At 38.5% G+C, this 21,519-nt stretch overlaps 1 protein-coding gene across 1 annotated transcript in view; it reads left to right on the plus strand.

Annotated features, from left to right (window-relative positions):
- Nucleotides 1-7,856: 7,856 nt before the first annotated feature.
- Nucleotides 7,857-21,519, plus strand: part of LOC129561723 (uncharacterized) — a 198,371-nt gene continuing 184,708 nt past the window's right edge. Inside the window, exons 1-4 of the mRNA XM_088836656.1 lie at nt 7,857-7,999; nt 10,562-10,642; nt 17,771-17,855; nt 20,200-20,277. Coding sequence (XP_088692782.1) covers nt 20,251-20,277 — 27 coding nt within the window. The 5' untranslated portion in view covers nt 7,857-7,999; nt 10,562-10,642; nt 17,771-17,855; nt 20,200-20,250. The remainder of the gene's footprint in view (nt 8,000-10,561; nt 10,643-17,770; nt 17,856-20,199; nt 20,278-21,519) is intronic.

Raw genomic sequence — 21,519 nt, forward strand, 5'->3', positions numbered from 1 at the left:
TGGCACCTTTGCTAACCTTTAAGAAAATACGACAGGCAGGGTCTCTCATCTATAGAAAGATGATAAAAAAATGAGGGGGGAGGGAGAGATTGTGACCTGTGCTTGTGATACAAGGTAGATAGATATCATGAGTGTCATGAAGGGGACCGTGAAGAAGATGGGACCATATTAGAAAGGGGTTATCCGGGACGCCTTCTCAAGAAGGCAGCCTCTAAACTAGACCTGTGCGTTGAAGCACAGCTGCCATTCCCAGCCAAGGCAGCTGAGCCTTCCAGGCCAAGGGAGCAGCAGGCTTGCCTGGGTGCAGCTGGGCCCCGTGGATGGGGGTAGTTCTGGGAAGGCCAATGTGACTGGAGCCTAAAGTGAGGGGCATGACATTATAACACTGTAGTCAGGGGTCCAGTCACACAGGGTCCCCATAGGCCACAGTAAGGGGTTAAAAGTATGCTGAAAGGTGTTTAACTAGGATAGTAACTTTCTGGCTATCAGTAGACGAGATATTTTGGAGTAAGCAAGAGTGGAAGCAGGGAGACTAGTCAGGGAGGCAACAGTCCTGTGAACAGTATCAAGGACTCCACCTTGGGGTTGGCAGTAGAAACAAAAGATTCAGCCACACAGATGTGGAATATATGTTGGAGACAGAACCAGCGGGGTACACTTTACTCTCAACCCTCAACAAAGATGCAACTAAGACCATAGACTTGGTGGCTTTACAAAATAAATGTATTCTCTTATTGCTCTGGAGGCTGTAAATCCAAGATCAGGAACCATATGGTGAGGCTCCAGTGAGAGCTCTCTTCCTGCCTTGCAGATGACTGTCTTCTCATTGTGTGCTCACAAGGCATTTCCTTGGTGCCAGTAAGCCCACCAAGCCGACTGCATTTGAATCTTACCCTTTAAGACCTCGCCTCCATGACATCACCCAAAGCTCTATCTCCAATATAGTCGTATTTGCAGTGAGGGCGTCACTGTATAGGACTTTAGCAGCCAGTGGGGGGACACAACTCCCCCACTACAGTAACTACAGTACTGAGTACTTGTACTTCACCAGAAGTTTTAGAAAAAGACCTAGAAGATCATTCCCACAGTAACATTTAGGTATATTCATGATCATTATTAATGTTAAAAAAATTTTTTTTCAGAAGGAAACAACTAAAAAGAAAATACCTCCTGTGATAACAAACATATTTCTTCCCTGTCATGCCTCACTCTTAGATGGAATATTGTATCCTGCCTTGAATCAATCTGTTCAAATTAACAATCTGAGTGTAGCACCTAGTTTTGCCACTTAGCCATAAGAGGTGGAGGCACCGAGGTTCCCTACTGCCTCAGCTCACCTTCAGACTTCAGCTGAAAACTCACTCATCTTGAGGCTGATGCTATAGAAATTAACACAAATGGAATAAATAGTTTACTAACTTCTCCCTATGCATTTGATCAGAATAAGCAGATTTCAGTTTCTAGGTAATAATAAGGGGGATTTAAATATTTATTTCTTCACAGAGAAATTATATTTCTCCAGTTGTAGGATGTTAATGTTCAGTGATTCATGGGGTCGCAAAGAGTCAGACACGACTGAGTGACTGAACTGAACTGAACTGAATGTTCAGTGAAAATTATTTTGAGATTTTTTTGGGTCATTTTTTCCCATACTACAAACATTAGAAACTTCTGTTGTCAAGAATTAATCTCATGAATTCTTCAACATCATTTTGATATTCATTAGAATGCTAATAAGCTATCTTTCAAATAAAATTATTAGTTTTATTTTTATAACAGGATCTACTTTATAAATATTAAGACATTAATACTAGTAGAGGCCTATGAAGAATTAACAAATAAGAAGGGACTATACATAGCCAACACCATTTTTAAGAATTGATGCTTTTGAACTGTGGTGTTGGAGAAGACTCTTGAGAGTCCCTTGTACTGCAAGGAGATCCAACCAGTCCATTCTAAAGGAGATCAATCCTGGGTGTTCATTGGAAGGACTGATACTAAAGCTGAAACTCCAATACTTTGGCCACCTCATACGATGAGTTGACTCACGGAAAAGACTCTGATGCTAGGAAAGTTTGGGGGCGGGAGGAGAAGGGGACGACGGAGAATGAGATGGCTGGATGGCATCACCGACTCTGTGGACATGAGTTTGAGTGAACTCCGGGAGTTGGTGGTGGACAGCGAGGCCTGGCGTGCTGTGATTCATGGGGTCGCGGAGAGTTGGACACGACTGAGCGACTGAACTGAACTGAACTGAACTGATCCTCACATTTAGTTGTTACAGAATACAGAAACAATAAAAAATGAATGTTATTTAGATCAAAAGATGATTACTATTAACTTATCAGTGAAACAGCAGATACACAAACAGCAGATACTTACACACTATACCACAATCTCTATTTCCAAGCATCTAAGGGAACAGTCTTGTGTTGGAATAGGGGAAGTCTGCCTAGAATCCCATAAACTCCACAAACCATTGGGGCTTACCCTCCAGTATAAAGACTGAGATAGGGGAAAGGAAGAAGGGCAAAGGTGAACAGAGTTTTGTCGTCAAAAGAACACAATGGTCATAGCAAACATCCTCTTCCAGCAAAACAAGAAGAGACTCTACACATGGACATCACCAAATGGTCAATACCGAAATCAGACTGATTATATTCTTTACAGATAAAGATGGAGAAACTCTGTACAGTTAGCAAAAACCAGACATGGAGCAGCCTGTGGCTCAGATCATGAGCTCCTTAATGCAAAATTCAGGCTTAAATTGAAGAAAGTAGGGAAAACCACTAGGTCATTCAGGTATGACCTAAATCAAATCCCTTGTGATTGTACAGTGGAAGTAACAAATAGATTCAATGGATTGGATTTGGTAGAGCACTAAAGAACTATGGACAGAAGTTTGTAACACTGTACAGGAGGCTGTGACCAAAACCATTCTGGAGAAAAACACATGCAAGAAAGCAAGGTGGATGTCTGAGGAGGCTTTACAAATAGCTGAGAAAAGAAGTGAAAGGCAAGGAAGAAAGGGAAAGATATACCCCACTGAATGCAGAGTTCCAGAGAATAGCAAGGAGAGATAACAAGGCCTTCTTCAATGAACAATGTAAAGCAACAGAGGAAAACAATAGAATGGGGAAGACTAACAAATCTCTTCAAAAAAATTGGAAATTTTCAAGGGAACATTTCATGCAAAGATAGGCATAATAATGGACAGAAATGGTATGGACCTAAGAGAAGCTAAAGATATTAAGAAGAGTTGGCAAGAATACACAGAAGAACTGTACAAAAAAGGTCTTAAAGACCCAGATAACCACGATGTTGTGGTCACTCACCTGGACCCAGACGTTCTGGAGCATGAAGCTGAGTGGGCCTTAGGAAGCATTACTACAAACAAGGCTAGCAGTGCTGATGGGATTCCAGCTGAGCTATCTAAAATCTGAAAACAGAATGCTGTTAAAGTGCTGTGTTCAATGTGTTAGCAAATCTGGAAAACTCAGCAGTGGTCACAGGACTGGAAAAGGTCAGTTTTCATTCCAATTCCAACGAAGGGCAATGTCAAAGAATATTCAAGCTACCATACAACTGCTCTCATTTCACATGTTAGTAAGGTTAGGCTCACAATTCTTAAAGCTACGCTTCATCAGTATGTGAACCTAGAACTTCCAGATGTACAATCTGGGTTTAGAAAAGGCAGAAGAACCAGAGATCAAATTTCTAACATTCGCTGGATCATAAAGAAAGCAAGGAAATTCCAGAAAGACAGCTACTTCTGCTTCATTGACTACACTAACGCCTTTGACTGTGTGAATCACAAAAAGCTGTGGAGAGTTCTTCAGGAGATGGGAATACCAGACCACCTGACCTGCCTCCTGAGAAACCTGTATGCAGGTCAGGAAGCGACAGTTAGAACCAGACATGGAATGACAGATTCAAAATTGGGCAAAGGAGTATGACAAAGCTGTATATTGTCACCCTGTTTATTTAACTTATATGCAGAGCACATCATGCAAAATACCAGACTAGATGAATCATAAGCTGAAATCAAGATTGCTGGGAGAAATAGCAACAACCTCAGATATGCAGATACCACTCTGATGGCAGAAAGCAAAGAGGAACTAAAGAGCCTCGTGATGAGAGTGAAAGAAGAGAGTGAAAAAGTTGGCCTAAAACTCAACATTCAAAGAATTAATATCATGGCATCTGGTCCCATCACTTCATGGCAAAATAGATGGGGAAACAGTGTCAGACTTTATTTATGGGGGCTCAAAAATCACTGCAGATGCTGATTGCAGCCACGAAATTAAAAGACGCTTACTCCTTGGAAGAAAAGTTATGACCAACCTAGATAGCATATTAAAAAGCGGAGACATTACTTTGCCAATAAAGGTCCGTCTAGTCAAGGCTATGGTTTCTCCAGTGGTCATGTATGGATATGAGAGTTGGACTGTGAAGAAAGCTGAGCGCCGAAGAATTTATGCTTTTGAACTGTGGTGCTGGAGAACACTTTTGAGAGTCCCTTGGACTGCAAGGAGATCCAACCAGTCCATTCTAAAGGAGATCAGTCCTGGGTGTTCATTGGAAGGACTGATGCTAAAGCTGAAACTCCAATACTTTGGCCACCTCATGCGACGAGTTGACTCACTGGAAAAGACTTTGATGCTGGGAGGGATTGGGGGCAGGAGGAGAAGGGGATGACAGAGGATGAGATGGCTGGATGGCATCACCAACTCGATGGACATGAGTTTGAGTGAACTATAGGAGCAGGTGACAGAGAGGCCTGGTGTGCTGCGATTCATGGGGTCGCAAAGAGTCGGACACGACTGAGCGACTGAACTGAACTGAACTGAAAGTGGAAACAGTGAGAGATGTGGACTACCAAATCACTGCAGATGGTGACTGCAGCCATGAAATTAAAAGACGCTTGCTCTTTGGAAGAAAAGATATGACAAACCTAGATAGCATATTAAAAAGCAGAGACATTACTCTGCCAGCAAAGGTCCCTATAGTAAATGCTGTGGTTTTTCCAGGAGTCATGTATGGATGTGAGTTGGACCATAAAGAAGGTGGAGCACCAGGGAATTGATTTTTTTGAACTGTAGTGCTGAAGAAGACTCTTGAGAGTCCTGTGGACAGCACAGAGATCAAACCAGTCAATCCAAAAAGAAATCAACCTGGAACATTCATTGGAAGGACTGATGCTGAAGCTGAAGCTCCAATTCTTTGGCAACCTGATGTTAAGAGTAAACTCACTGGAAATGACCCTGATGCAGAGAAAGACTGAGGGCAGGAGGAGAAGGGGACAGCAGAGTTAGAGATAGTTATGTAGCCTCACTGTCTGACAAGAATCTGAGCAAACTCCCAGAGACAGTGAAGGTCAGGGGAGCCTGGCATTCTGCAGTCCATGGGGGTGCAAACAGTCTGACATGACTTAGCAACTGAAAAAGAACAACAAAGAGGAAAGGACGGGGGTGTGGGAATCCGTAGTAAGGGATGCACAAAAATTGTAAACGTAGTCCTCCTCTTCCCTCTCATCCTTCAGTCCGTTTACATTAGATTCGTTCTAACTTGTGAGAAAATCTCATTAAGTCATGACTAAGTGTGAAGAAATACAACGAGATCCTAGGAGAATCCACTGCAGTATAAATTTTTGTTGTTTTAAACATTTCCAAGCTGGCATCTCGTTTTGTTGGTATAGTGTCATGAGATTTATCATGTCAGTCTGCAGATTAAAGAACAATTCCGTCAGAAAGCCTGGTGGTTCCTGGAGAACTGTTGAGGCTGAGGATAGGAAACAGGAGAAGGGTACCTCAGGGAAGCTGAGATCAACAGCCATGGAGGCCAAGTGGGTAGGAGCACAGGCTCATGAGTTAGGCTGTCTGAGTTCAAACCCTGTTTCTATTGCTTGGGCAATTTACTTAACCTCTCTGTGAGCTTCCTCACCTGTAAAATGGAGCTAATAAAGACCACTTAGTGTAGCTGACAAATGAAAAAAATGTTTATAAAATACTTAGAACAGTGCTCACTATATGGTAAATACTCAGTGTTACTGGAAAATGGAAACCATGCTCTGGGCCTTTGGATAACTCCTTGGTTTGGTTTCAAGGGAGTGAATAATCTTGGCACTTCATTTCACTAAGAAGAGAATTATTGAAATACCTTTTCCCAGGTCAGTGTATTTGGAAGTTTCCACACAGTACCTTAGGTGTCAAAACATTTGGATGTCTACATCAGAAAAAAAAAAAAATCTATAAAATCCAGCAGATAGGCATCTATTTTTCCCATTAAGTGAAAGCCGTTCAGTCGTGTCTGACTCTTTGCGACCCCATGGAGTATACAGTCCATGGAATTCTCCAGGCCAGAATACTGGAGTGGGTAGCCTTTCCCTTTTCCAGGTGATTTTCCCAATCCAGGAATCGAACGGGGGTGTCCTGCATTGCAGGCGGATTCTTTACCACCATTGGGCATAAATTTTTAATTTGAAAATGCTTTTAGAGTTACTATATAGAAAAAATAATTTTATCTTATAATTGTGTTTCATAAAATATTCAAATACACAGGCACAGGGTAAAAATGTTGAAATCGACTATAGAAAAAACCCACCTTGTATCACAAAGCAGGTTTCCATCATATTTATATTCATAGTGCCCACTAAATTGAGATTATCCTTCAAGCGGGCTTCTTGCAAAATTATTTTCATTTCATAAATCCCATTGAAGAGTTGGAGCTTTAACTGTTCCCTGAACCAGAGGAATCAAAGGCATTTCTGCATATGAGGTATCTCTGATCTCATTCTACAATTAGTGTGACTACATGTGGTTCTGAATTGTAGAAAGCTCCAAAGCTGTGTGCCCCAGTTACCTCGGCATCTTTCATAGGGCTTGTAGCTATCTAAATCTCAAGAGTTAAATTTTTGAATTAACCAAGAGATATGGTGGTTTCCATGGTAGAAGTCAAAAGAGAATCAGCAGAAACTGTCAGAGAGCAGTTTCATTGGTGACCTTCTGACTTCCCAGAGGTAAATGGGAAAGATGTCTATCATCTACACAGAAGACATCCTGGCCACTGATCTGAGGTTGACTGACTGACTGATTGACTGATTAAGTTTTAAGTTGGGGTTCAGTTTTATGCTAACAATTTTTCAGTTTTTAGCTATAAGAGAAAATGGTATGAACAAAATTTTAAGAAAGGAAATTTAAAATAACCTAGGCTAGAAAATAAGACATCTTTTTTTAAAAATTAAAGTTGAAAATGTATTTTAAATTTCTCTAATCTAGCCTTTATTATTATTTTTTTGGTCTCTGTTAAGGAAAAAGTTGTATAACTATTTTTATAAACTATATATCATGCATGTATTTGGTGTAGCCTCTCAATACTTTTTGATGTATGCAAGACATGAATGAATAATAAACTAATTATAATAATTTTTAAAAATTATATATTTTCTACATTTATATTATTATAATTATAAAATGCTATTTACATTTATATAAGATTTATTTTTAATATATATAATAAATATGAGACTGATAATTGAGTTAATGGTTCTCTAAAAATGCTCTAAAATATAAAGGATGGTCTATACACATTACTTAACATTCAGAAAATGTCTATTCCTACCATTAAGGAAGTGTTTTCAGGGACTTCCTGGACCAGCCTCCGCTCAACATGCATTTTTGAAAAGATCTATCAAACACCTAGCCATGCCGTCCACAGAAAGAAATAGAGATGAAGGAGGCATGCTTGGCCCTCCAGCAGTAAGAAGCACCTTAGCATCTTAGCATGAACACAGCTGCTCCCATTACGTTTAAGAAACAAACTAACAGAGGTATTATTTGGTTCTTTCCAGGTATAAAAAGAACTTTGAGATAAAAGATAAAACACCACTGAGCACCATGTGGACTGCCAACTGTACAGACCAGGCTGGTGAGGCCAGCATCAGTGCCAGGAAGTCCTTTGTCCCGGGCTGGCCCACGGTGAACTTTGTGGACACCTTCAGGTGAGACCTACAGCTCGGTGTCCTGGATCTGCGTGGGTTAGAAAGCAGAACATTTTAATCTGATTGTATATTAAGCCAGTGACTCACTTCTTGACTGACCATAATGACACATATGGGTGTCCCTGGAGGCTCAGTGGTCAAGAATCTGCCTGCAATGTAGGAGACTTGCAGGAGACGCCCGTTCAATCCCTGGGTCAGGAAGATCCCCTGGAAGTGGAAATGGCAACCCACTCCAGTATTCTGCCTAGGAAATCCATGGACAGAGGAGCCTGGCAGGCTATAGTCCATGTGGTTGCAAAAAGAGTCAGACACGACTGAGTGACTTAAACAACAACAAATGACACACATATGCCTTGTACTTCTCCCCCCAAAAAAGGTTTTTATGTGCATAGGGATAGTAAATAGTGGAAATGACCAGAGTAATTTCCCTTGGTTTTGATCAGTGGTTCTTCAAATGGGCTATGTGAGCTACCTGGAAAGCCAGATCCTCATGTATTCATGGTACCCTTGTATGAGAAAGCAGGATCATGAGAGCAAGACTCTAGGACCTGTCACCAATATCCTACCGTCTATCCCTTTTATCTTTCTTGAAAAAGTACAATTATATTTGAAAAACTGACTTTATATTCCAAAATTAATTCCCTTTAAAATGGGATTTAATTATACACATAACATTAATTGTGTCATCAAATACTAGGTTGCCTGAATTGCTGTGCACAAATCTTATTTGGTGTGTGTAGAAGGGTGACAGTAAAACAAAGCTATGGTTCCATGGAGTACAGGTCAGTTTTCCAATTTCATTCTTAGACTGGAGTGAGGATGGGGAATATGAATATCCCAAGTTGACCGTCCCGGGTTTGCAAGTGTCATGAAACATTCACAACTGCCATTTGGAACAACCATACCCCACACCTCAGTCTTTTACACACACTGGGCATTCATCACACGCACTGGCCACACTTTCTTGTCCTCCTCACCTGACCACCAAGATCTCCTGTATCATCACAGAGATAAGACAACTAAAATGTTGCCAAGTGGTAAATTTGCTAAATTCTAGAATGCAGCTGTTGATTTAATGAAAACTTTGAAAGTTTTTGGGGAAGAAATATGTATTTGTATCATTCTCTATATGTCTCCTTTCCAGGACTTATTTCTCTAAAGATACAGTTCCTATTGCTTAAACATCTTTTCCTTGTTGTAAGTGAAAGGAAGCAATTTCTTTTGGGAATGTGCAGCTTCTGATAAGGCAGTGTCCAAGAAACTTTTTTCCAAGTGAGGCTAGAAAGGAGGAAGCCAGGTTTACACATGTTATTTAGGTTTAAAAGCTGTGTAAGAACATACATGGCATTCATAACAATGCCTGACACCTAGTGCTTTTGCCATTTGCTATTTTACTTTTCTGAAGATTGCAGTGAGTAATTAGAAGCTGTGTTCGTGTATATATGCAGGTTGGGGAGGTCAGAGGGCACTCTACTTCCTGGTCAAACAGTTCTTGAAATGGGGATGGGGATAGGAGCAGTGTTTTGGTAGGAATATAAAATATGGCAGCCATAGGAGAACATACATATTCCGGGCATATATCCAAGAGAAATGAAAATTTATATCCACACAAAAAATTTATACACAAATGCTCATAGCTGCTTTATCCATCACAGCCAAAAAAAAAAGTGGAAATAACCTAAATGTTTATCAACTAATGAATGTATAAACCAAAGCTGGTATGGGGCTGAGGATGGAGGAGACTGGGGTGTGACTCCTTAATGCACACAGGGTTCACTGTTGGGTAATGAAAATATTCCAGAACTACACAATGGTGATGGTTGCACAATAATGTTAATGTACAGATGATCACTAATTGTCAGTTTTATGTTATGCATAATTTACCACAATAAATAAAAGTTAGTAAGTGATAAGTCTGTGTATGAATGAGCCTAAAACATTTTCAGCTCTGGATATTAAATGCTACACAAACTTTAGCAGAGAAAATGCTCATCTTTAATAATCTAGCAGTACATTGATCTTCATCAGAGGATCATAGTAATGAAGAATAAGTTTTCTAGAAACTAATTTCATATATTACAATATACTATATAGTACACATATAAAGGAATAGGGTTTTTTCCTAATACGATACTCCTGTTTCTGAGATAAGATGGTTCCATCCAAATGCCAATTCCAAAGTATGATTTAATCTGAATAATAATGTTCTTTATGTCTGAATAGCACTTCTACCTACAAGAACCCTCAGGTATACGTAATCCTTTTCCAGTTCTGGAAACCGAGGCTCAGAGTGGTTCAGTGACTTGCCCATGATTACACAGCTTGCATCACACCTGCACTTAAGTGTTTAGATTTCAAAACAACTTCTCGTCAAGTTTAACATCTACTTCTCATCACTGTAATATGGTTTAAAAAAGAGAGACTCCATATCAAGAGCCTAATTATGAAGAATGTACAACTTACACATGCATACACATTAGTTAACAACTGGCCTGCTGATTTTTTTTAAAATCTGGAATAGCACGTAATATGTTAGTACAAGTCTTAATATGCTAGTGTAAGTATTTCATGTAATTTTTCTTCCATTTTTTAATATTGCAATTCTTCTGAACAAAAGGAAAAATGGCAGTCCTTCCTTCAAAGGTATTTTGACAACAGTATACGTATTTTAAATCTTTAATCCATGATAGAAGAATGCAAATCTCTTCAAGGCAGTGCCCCCAAACTTTGTCCTTCTCCTTGGGTATGAATTGTTAGACTCCCCCTCAAATAACTTCTTGTTTAGATTTATCCTGACTGCTACTGCAAAGAATGCTCTCTCATTTACATGTACGCTCTGCTTAGTTTTAAGGAAGTTCTGTGTGTCACTGTCATCTTTCCCTTCTCTCCATCTTAATGGTTGGAACTAACATTATTCTCAAAACATATGTTAAATTTCCATAAGTGTAGATTACTCTAATGAAAGATTCTCAAAGCAAATGCTACTTCCTGTCCTTTAACCCAGGAAGGCCCTGGGCCCTCCAATCTAGGGAGGAAAACTTTGAGGATTGGATCTGCTGCCCAAATCTCACATAATAAAGGCAATCTGTTATTTTCTGGGTCCTATCTTATTTTCCTGAAAATATTTTTGCATATCTTCTTCCAATCCCTAATTTGACTTTACTCAGTTTATGTCTCCATGATTTTAAGCATAATAACAAGGGCTTCCCTGATGGCTCAGTGGTAAAGAATCTGCCTGCCAATGCAGGAGACACAGGTTTGATTCCTGATACAGAAAGATCCCCCATGCCACGGAGCAGCTAAGCCTGTGCACCACAGTTAACTGAGCCCATGCTACAGAGCCCAGGAACCGAACTACAGCTACTGAAGCCCGCATGCCCACAACAAGAGAAGCCACTGCAAGGAGAAGCTCGTGAACTGCAGCTAGAGCATGGCCCCCACTGATTACAACAAGAGATGGGCCTCCACACCAACAAAGACCCAGCACAGCCAAAAATCTAAAAATTAAAACAACTTGAGCCTCTCAGACCTGGGAAGTGCATACAACCCAGCGCCGGTCTTGGACAGTTCCCGGCAGAGCAACCTAGAGCCTGTGCAGTGTAGACTGGGACAACACACGTGCTGTGAGTGGGGGCAAACCCAGTGTGGCCGAGACGCTGTGAGCACTCCCCACAGACGCCAGAGATATTTGTCTGCAGCGTTCCTCCCTTCCCAGAGCAGGACTGAACAACTGAGCCTTAAAAAGTGTCCACCCGTCCCCTAGTATCAGGGCAGAAATTAGACACTGAAGAGACCAGCAAACAGAAGCTAAAACAGAGGGAACCACCTTGGAAATGACAGATAGAGTAGTCTAGAGACTACTCCAAGAATAAAACCAAAAACCAGAGGCAAGAGGCTTAAGCCCGAATCCTCAGAACACCAGAGAACTCCTGACTCCAGGGAACATTAATCGATAGGAGCTCATCAAATGCCTCCATACCTACACTAAAAGCAAGCACCACCCAAGGGTCAACAAGTTCCAGAGCAAGACATACCACGCGAATTCTCCAGCAACACAGGAAAATAGCCCTGAGCTTCAATATACAGGTTGCCCAAAGTCACTCCAAACCCACTGACATCTCATAACTCATTACTGGACACTACATTGCACTCCAGAGAGAAGAAATCCAGCTCCACCCACCAGAACACTGACAAGTCACCCATCCAACCCCACACACACAGCGAGGAAACTACATAATAAAGAGAACTCCACAAACAGCCAGAAGAGGGAAAGGCCACCCCAAGCAAAGCAATATAAGCAAGATGAAGAGGCAGAGAAATACCCAGCAAGTAAAGGAACAAGATAAATGCCCACCAACACAAACAAAAGAGGAAGATAGAGGGAATCTACCTGATAAAGAATTTCGAATTTTGGTGGTGAAAATTATTCAAAATCTTGAAAGCAAAATGGAATTACAGATAAAGAACCTTGAGAAAAGGATTGAGAAGATGGAAGAAAGTTTTAATAAGGACTTAGAGGAAATAAAAAAGAGTCAGTATACAATGAATAATGCAATAGATGAGATCAGAAACACTCTGGAGGGAACAAACGGTAGAATAACAGAGGCAGAAGACAGGATAAGTGAGCTAGAAGATAGAAATGTAGAAATAAATGAAACAGAGAGGAAAAAAGAAAAATGAATTAAAAGAAATGAGGACAATATTAGAGACCTCTGGGACAATGTTAAACACTCCAACATTCGAATCATAGGAGTCCCAGAAGAAGAAGACCAAAAGAAAGACCATGAGAGAATACTTGAGGAGATAATAGTTGAAAACTTCCCTAAAATGGGGAAAGAAATAATCACCCAAGTCCAAGAAATCCAGAGAATCCCCAACAGGATAAACTCAAGGTGAAATACTCCAAGACACATATTAATCAAATTAACAAAGATCAAACACAAAGAACAAATATTAAAAGCAGCAAGGGAAAAGCAGCAAATAACACACAAGGGGATTCCCATAAGGATAACAGCTGATCTTTCAATTCTTCAGGCCAGGAGGGAATGGCAAGACATACTTAAAGTGATGAAAGAAAATAACCTACAGCCCAGACTACTGTACCCAGCAAGGATCTCATTCAAATATGAAGGAGAAATCAAAAGCTTTACAGACAAGCAAAAGCTGAGAGAATTCAGCATCACCAAACCAGCTCTCCAACAAATGTTAAAGGATTTCTCTAGACAGGAAACACAGAAAGGGTGTATAAACTCGAACTCAAAGCAATAAAGAAAAAAGCTACGGGATCATACTTATCAATAATTACCTTAAACGTAAATGGGTTGAATGCCCCAACCAAAAGACAAAGGCTGGCTGAATGGATACAAAAACAAGACCCCCATATATGTTGTCTACAAGAGACCCACCTCAAAATGAGGGACACATACAGACTGAAAGTGAAGGGCTGGAAAGAGATATTCCATGCAAATAAAGACCAAAAGAAAGCAGGAGTAGCAATACTCATATCAGATAAAATAGACTTTAAAACAAAGGCTGTGAAAAGAGACAAAGAAGGAAACTACATAATGATCAAAGGATCAATCCAAGAAGAAGATATAACAATTATAAATATTTATGCACCCAACATAGGAGCACCACAATATGTAAGACAATTGCTAACAAGTATGAAAGGGGAAATTAACAACAATGCAATAATAGTGGGAGATTTTAATACCCCACTTACATCTATGGATAGATCAACTAAACAGAAAATTAACAAGGAAACACAAACTTTAAATGATAGAATAGACCAGTTAGACCTAATAGATATCTATAGAACATTTCACCCCAAAATAATGAATTTCACCTTTTTCTCAAGCACACATGGAACCTTTTCCAGGATAGATCACATCCTGGGCCATAAATCTATCCTTGGTAAATTCAAAAAAATTGAAATCATTCCAAGCATCTTTTCTGACCACAATGCAGTAAGATTAGATCTCAATTACGGGAGAAAAACCATTAAAAATTCAAACATATGGAGGCTGAACAACACGCTGCTAAATAACGAACAAATCATAGAAGAAATCAAAAGAGAAATCAAAATATGCATAGAAATGAATGAAAATGAAAACACAACAACCCAAAACCTCTGGGACACTGTAAAAGCAGTGCTAAGGGGGAAGTTCATAGCAATACAGGCACACCTCAAGAAACAAGAAAAATTCAACTAAATAACCTAACCTTACATCTAAAGAAACTAGAAAGGGAAGAAATGAAGAACCCCAGGGTCAGTAGAAGGAAAGAAATCATAAAAATTAGGGCAGAGATAAATGCAAAAGAAACAAAAGAGACCATAGCAAAAATCAACAAAGCCAAAAGCTGGTTCTTTGAGAAGGTAAAAAATATTGACAAACCACTAGACAGACTCATCAAAAAACAAAGGGAGAAGAACAAAATCAATAAAATTAGAAATGAAAATGGAGAGATCACAACCAACAACACAGAAATACAAAGGATTATTAGAGAATATTATCAGCAATTATGTGGCAATAAAATGAATAACCTGGAAGAAATGGACAAATTCCTAGAAAAGTACAACTTTCCAAAACTGAACCAGGAAGAAATAGAAAATCTGAACAGACCCAGCACAAGCACGGAACTAGAGGCTGTAATCAGAAATGTTCCAGCAAACAAAAGCCCAGGTCCAGACGGCTTCACAGCCGAATTCTACCAAAAATCTAGAAAAGAGCTAACACCTATTCTACTCAAACTCTTCCAGAAAATTGCTGAGGAAGGGAAACTTCCAAACTCATTCTATAAGGCCACTATCACACTAATCCCAAAACCTGGTAAAGATGCCACAAAAAAAAGAAAACTACAGGTCAATATCACTGATGAACATAGATGCAAAAATCCTTGACAAAATTCTAGCAGTCAGAATCCAACAACACATTAAGAAGATCATACATCATGACCAAGTGGGCTTTATCCCAGGAATGCAAGGATTCTTCAACATCCGCAAATCAATCAACGTAATACACCACATTAACAAAATGAAAAATAAAAATCATATGATTATCTCAATAGATGCAGAGAAAGACTTTGACAAAATTCAACATCCATTGATGATACAAACCCTCCAGAAAGTGGGAATAGAAGGGACATACCTCAACATAATAAAAGCTATATATGACAAACCCACAGCAAACATTATCCTCAACGGTGAAAAACTGAAAGCATTTCCCCTAAAGTCAGGAACAAGACAAGGGTGCCCACTCTCACCACTACTATTCAACATAGTTCTGGAAGTTTTGGCTACAGCAATCAGAGCAGAAAAAGACATAAAAGGAATACAAATTGGAAAAGAAGAAGTAAAACTTTCACTGTTCGCTGATGACATGATCCTCTACACAGAAAACCCTAGAGACTCTACCAGAAAACTACTAGAGCTAATCAATGATTACAGTAAAGTTGCAGGATATAAAATCAACACACAGAAATCCCTTGCATTCCTATACACTAATAATGAGAAAATAGAAAGAGAAATTAAGGAAACTATTCCATTCACTGTTGCAACAAAAAGAATTAAATACTTAAGAATATATCTACCTAAGGAAACAAAAGACTTGTACATAGAAAACTATAAAACACTAGTGAAAGTAATCAAAGAGGACACTAATAGAAGGAGAAATATACCATGTTTGTGGATTGGAAGAATAAATATTGTAAAAATGAGTATACTACTCAAAGTAATTTATACATTCAATGCAATCCCTATCAAGCTACCAACGATATTTTTCACAGAGCTAGAACAAATAATCTCACAATTTGTATGGAAATACAAAAAACCTCGAATAGCCAAAGCAATCTTGAGGAAGAAGAATGGAACTGGGGGAATTAACCTGCCGGACTTCAGGCTCTACTACAAAGCCACAGTCATCAAGACAGTATGGTACTGGCATAAAGACAGAAATATAGATCAATGGAACAAAATAGAAAGCCCAGAGATAAATCCACGCACCTATGGACACCTCCTCTTTGACAAAGGAGGCAAGAATATAAAATGGAGAAAAGACAGTCTCTTTAACAAGTGGTGCTGGAAAAACTGGTCAGCCACTTGTAAAAGAATGAAACTAGAACACTTCCTAACACCGTACACCAAAATAAACTCAAAATGGATTAGAGAGCTAAATGTAAGACCAGAAACTATAAAACTCCTAGAGGAGAATGTAGGCAAAACACTCTCCAACATAAATCACAGCAGGATCCTCCAAGACCCACCTCCCAGAATATTGGGAATAAAAACAAAAATAAACAAATGGGACCTAATTAAAATCAAAAGCTTCTGCACAGCAAAGGAAACTATAAGCAAGGTGAAAAGACAGCCTTCAGAATGGGAGAAAATGAAGCAACTGATAAAGGATTAATCTCCAAAATATACAAGCAGCTCCTGCAGCTCAATTCCAGAAAAATAAATGACCCAATCAAAAAATGGGCCAAAGAACTAAACAGACATTTCTCCAAAGAAGACATAAAGATGGCTAAGAAACACATGAAAAAATGCTCAACATCCCTCATAATCAGAGAAATGCAAATCAAAACCACAATGAGATACCATTTCACAACAGTCAGAATGGCCGCTGTCCCAAAGTCTACATGCAATAAATGCTGGAGAGGGTGTGGAGAAAAGGGAACCCTCTTACACTGTTGGTGGGAATGCAAACTAGTACAGCCACTATGGAGAACAGTGTGGAGATTCCTCAAAAAACTAGAAATAGAACTGCCATATGATCCAGCAATCGCACTCCTGGGCATACACAGCGAGGAAACCAGAATTGAGAGACACATGTACTCCAGTGTTCACTGCAGCACTGTTTATAATAGCCAGGACATGGAAGCAACCTAGATGTCCATCTGCAGACGAATGGATAAGAAAGCTTGGCACATATACACAATGGAGTATTACTCAGTCATTAAAAAGAATGCATTTGAACCAGTTCTAATGAGGTGGATGAAACTGGAGCCTATTATACAGAGTGAATTAAGCCAGAAAGAAAAACACCAATACAATATACTAATGCATATATATGGAATTTAGAAAGATGCAAATGATAACCCTGTATACGAGACAGCAAAAGAGACACAGATGTATAGAACAGTCTTTGGGACTCTGTGGGAGAGGGTGAGGGTGGGATGGTTTGGGAGAATGGCATTGAAACATGTATATTATCATATGTGAAACGAATCGCCAGTTCAGGCTCGATGCATGTTACAGGATGCTCTGGGCTGGTATGCGGGGATGATCCAGAGGGAGGATAAGGGGAGAAGGGAGGTGGGAGTGGGGTTCGGAAGGGGGAACTCATGTACACCTGGGGTGGATTCATGTCAATGTATGGCAAAACCAACCGATATAATATTGTAAAATAATTAGCCTCCAATAAAAATTAAAAAAATAAAAATTAAAACAAAGCAAAATAAAAAAAAATAGACATTAAAAGAATAATAATAACAAATAAGGGACTTCCCTGGTGGTCCAGTGCAGGTGCCTGGGTTCAGTACCTGGTCAGGGAACTAGAGAGATCCCACACGCCACAACTAAGAGTCTGTATGCCATAAGTAAAGATCTTGTGGCCGCAAGTGAAACCCGGTGCAGCCAAATAAATAAATAAATGTTTTAAAGAGAGTAATAACAGTATTAAAAATATTAGCAACATGGATTGATTTGAAAATAAGCTAATAGCTAAAGCTAATTCGTCTACCCTATTCTTGGTTATTATTGAATTTTATTAGGTACATCAATCTAGCCAAAGAGAAGGATCAGCCAAAAAGCGTTCCCCTCAAAATCGTCACTGAGGACATCAAAAACAGTGCCCGTGTAAGTATTTTTAAGATCAAAAATTAAATTCCAAGTTCTCAACTTAGCAAAATGAAACTGATAGAGATACAGAAGAGAGAGAGAGATGGGGTGGGCAGGAGGGAGAACGAAAGGAGAAAGAGAGAGGGGCCGTAATTTAGCAAGTACTCTGTGGGAACACATCTTTTCCCACACAAAGATGAGTATCTTTGCATATACAGAAAGCAAATCCTAGACAATATGATGCAAGAGGGGCCCACAACAGTTACAGTGCTTAAGCATGGGGAAAAATATTGCCTGTTAAGTGTTCATAATATTTCTCTGGATCTTTTTAATAACAACTATAGTGGATCACTGCAATAAGCAGGTATTTCCTATTGGAAATAAACTTTTTTAATGGCTGCTACTTGCGTACATTGTGGTTTGGATTGTTTCCACTTTTTTTTTCTGTGACATTTTTATTTGGAATAATTGTAAACTTATAGAAAAGTTACAAAAATAGTACAAAGAACACACATATATATGTGTGTGTGTGTCTATTTTTGAGGGTCATACGTACACCATGCCCTTTCTCCTTAAATAATTAGGTATGTCCTAAGAAAAAGGATGGTCTCTCATATAACCATCACACAGCTATTTACATGTAAATTATTTACATGTAAGTTACCATACATGTAATACTTTAATCAACCATTTACTTTTCCATTTTGTTAGCTGATCTCAATAATGCCCCTTTTCAGCACAGGATTAAGAGGAAGGTAACGTTAAATGCAGAAGACTTTTGAAAGGTCTTTCATTCTGAGGAATGTCCGGATAGAACTGAGCCAAAAGGGATGATACTTTGAAAGGATCAGCATATCTCTACCTTATTTTGTTTATGCTACTGGGGAAAAAAAATCATACCATTAGCCCCAGTTATTTGCATGTAATTTGACTTTTGAACGTGTAGTGCTATAGCCTAGACATTTGTGATGAATAGATATTCTGGATTTTTTTTTTATGATACTTTGATCTACTATAGTTTACAGTAACTCTAGATGACACAAAACAGTATTTGAAAGAAGAAAAGGAAAGTCATTTAAGACAGTTATCTCCTGGCCAAGAGTAAAGCCAAGCAAAATCCCTATCTGTTTCTGAGCACCAGATAAATGCAATACTGGCAAGAGATGCAACTAGAGGGTTCTCCTGCAGCAAAGCACACTTTCATCTTGTCCTACTTTGATTTGTGACAATGGGTTACATTTAAAATTTTTCACTGAGAAATTTTAAAATCAACTTTATTTATGTATAACTTACACAAAATAAACATTTCTGATGTTCTTCATTCCTGAAGATTCAAGTTTCCTTCTAATACTTCATTTTATCCTGGAGAACTGTCCTTTTCTTGTACGTATCTGGTACCAACAGATTTTCTTAGTTTCTTTCTGAAATGTCTTTATTTCACCTTCACTCTTGAAGGGTATTCTTGCTGGATATAGAATTTTGTTTGCAAATGTTTTCCTTTCAACACTGTAAATATGTTTCACTTTTAGTTTGTATGTTTTCTGATGAGTACTCTGTGCTCACTCAAACATCAACCCTCTATATGTGATTTGTCATTTTTCTTCAGCTGCTCTCAAGACTTCCTCTTTATTTTTGATTTTTAACTGTGTGGCTATGAAGTGTCAAAGAATGATTTTCTTTTAATCTACCTGTTTGGTATTTTCTGAACTTCTTGAATTTATAAATTTATGTCTTTCACCAAGTTTAAGAAATTTTAGTCACCATTATCTTGTATTAATTTTCTATAAGTTGTCTTCCTATTTTTATGGAGCATTTTTTAATGTGTTGTGTGGTCAAGAGCTATTATAAACACCCTGTTCACTGGCAGAGTTTAGAATGGAACTTAAATTTAAAAAATTTTCAATCTCATTTCCTAGATTCATTGGTTTTATTTAATTGATTCATTAGATTTAAATCATGAAAATCTTAGTAATCATGACACCTGAAGACCGAGATGGTACTTTTTTTAAACTATTTTACCTCCATTATGGAAACAGACTTAAGGTGCTAAGGGTCAGCCTATGTGCCCTTGTGGAATTCTCAGTCTTTCTAGCTCTTGCTTAAGCTATTTTATTTTGTGTGTCTCAAATCCTTTAACAGAAATATCTGTTTTACTGAAATGCTTTCTACTAGCTTCATGTTATACAAAGGAATCAAAATAGACTATAATTAGGGCCTTATATTCTATATACAAGCATTTTACTTTGTCGTTACCTGAATTATAAGCTTTGCCTTGTAATATAGACAATACTTGAACGATAACTATTTGCTCACTTGTTTAAAACTGTTTCACTTATAGCATGTTTGCGCTTCTTTTTTGCAGTCTGTTACTGTGACAGTGACAAACTCAGACACAGTGAATGATGTCATCAATATGTCACTTTCAAAGCTAGGAATAACTGTAAGTTACCTGCAAGTTATTTTTAGTTAAAAAACCAACTTTGGTTTTTGAGATTTGTGTGTGTATGTGTGTGTCTGTGTTTGTGTATAATGTATCTATCATCATAAGACAGCTGATTATTTCAGATAAGTCAGTTATATTTTGGAGAATTTGAAGGCAGCCAAACTATATTAATAACCTATGTGTGTGTTACTCACTTAGTCATATCCGACTCTTTGAAAGCCCATGGACTATATAGCCCACCAGGCTCCTCTGTCTATGGAATTCTCCAGACAAGAATACTGAAATGGGTTGCCATTCCCTTCTTTGAGGATCTTCCTGACCCAGGGATCAAATCTGGGTCTACCATATTGTAGGAGGATTCTTTACTGTCTAAGCCACCAAGGAAGCCCCTTAATAATCTATACAGATGTGTTATTTGTGTATTCCCATTGTAAATTTTGTGTGAACTGAAGTCAGAGCATAATGAAATCAGGCTATAATTTTACAGTTTTAATGAAAAATGTATTTTTATTATATATATATACACACATAGACAAGAAAATATTTATGAGTATAATTATTTCCTCCTCTATTGGATTATTCTTTCTGTATCTTCTTTCCTAATTCCTCCTGTCCCATCTCCATTTACCCTGATTGCACCAGAGGACTCAACGCAGTATGAGAAAATCCTAAATGATATGTTTTGTTGTAAATTTGATGTAAAGACCACCTGGCAAGAAGCTACATCCCCTTGATGCAGGTCCTAGAATGCAATGGCTAATGCCTCTTGTGAACTGCTGAAGAAGACAAGTTCTGAATAAGACCATGGGTCTGGGGACGTTTGTGTACACATCTGTTTCATCTCATTTTGTTTTCAAGTGTCTGCTCCTTTATGTTTTGATAGGACTGTTATGGCTTATTAAAAATTTTTTAGTGAAAGAGATGGCTATGTTTGAGGATGAGGGTTCAGAAGGTGAAAGAGGAGTGGAACATTCAGATGGACAGAACTGAAGAAAACACTTGTAAAGCATAGATCCTTATGTAAAATTATATATATATATAAATGTGTAAAATGTACATATAATTATGAATACATATTTATACATAAGTGTGAAAATGTCTTGCTATTGTGATATGACATAATTACAATATTTGTATTTATGTTTCTCAATGGTATAATAAAGCCCTTTAAAACCTCAGGGCAACCAGAATTTGGTATAAGACATCAAGATTTCTGTAAAAATATAATAATACATTTTA

This window comes from Moschus berezovskii, chromosome 5 (assembly GCF_049115385.1).
Source record: "Moschus berezovskii isolate FMDL1 chromosome 5, NW_MosBer_1.0, whole genome shotgun sequence".
Taxonomy (NCBI): Eukaryota; Metazoa; Chordata; class Mammalia; order Artiodactyla; family Moschidae; genus Moschus; species Moschus berezovskii.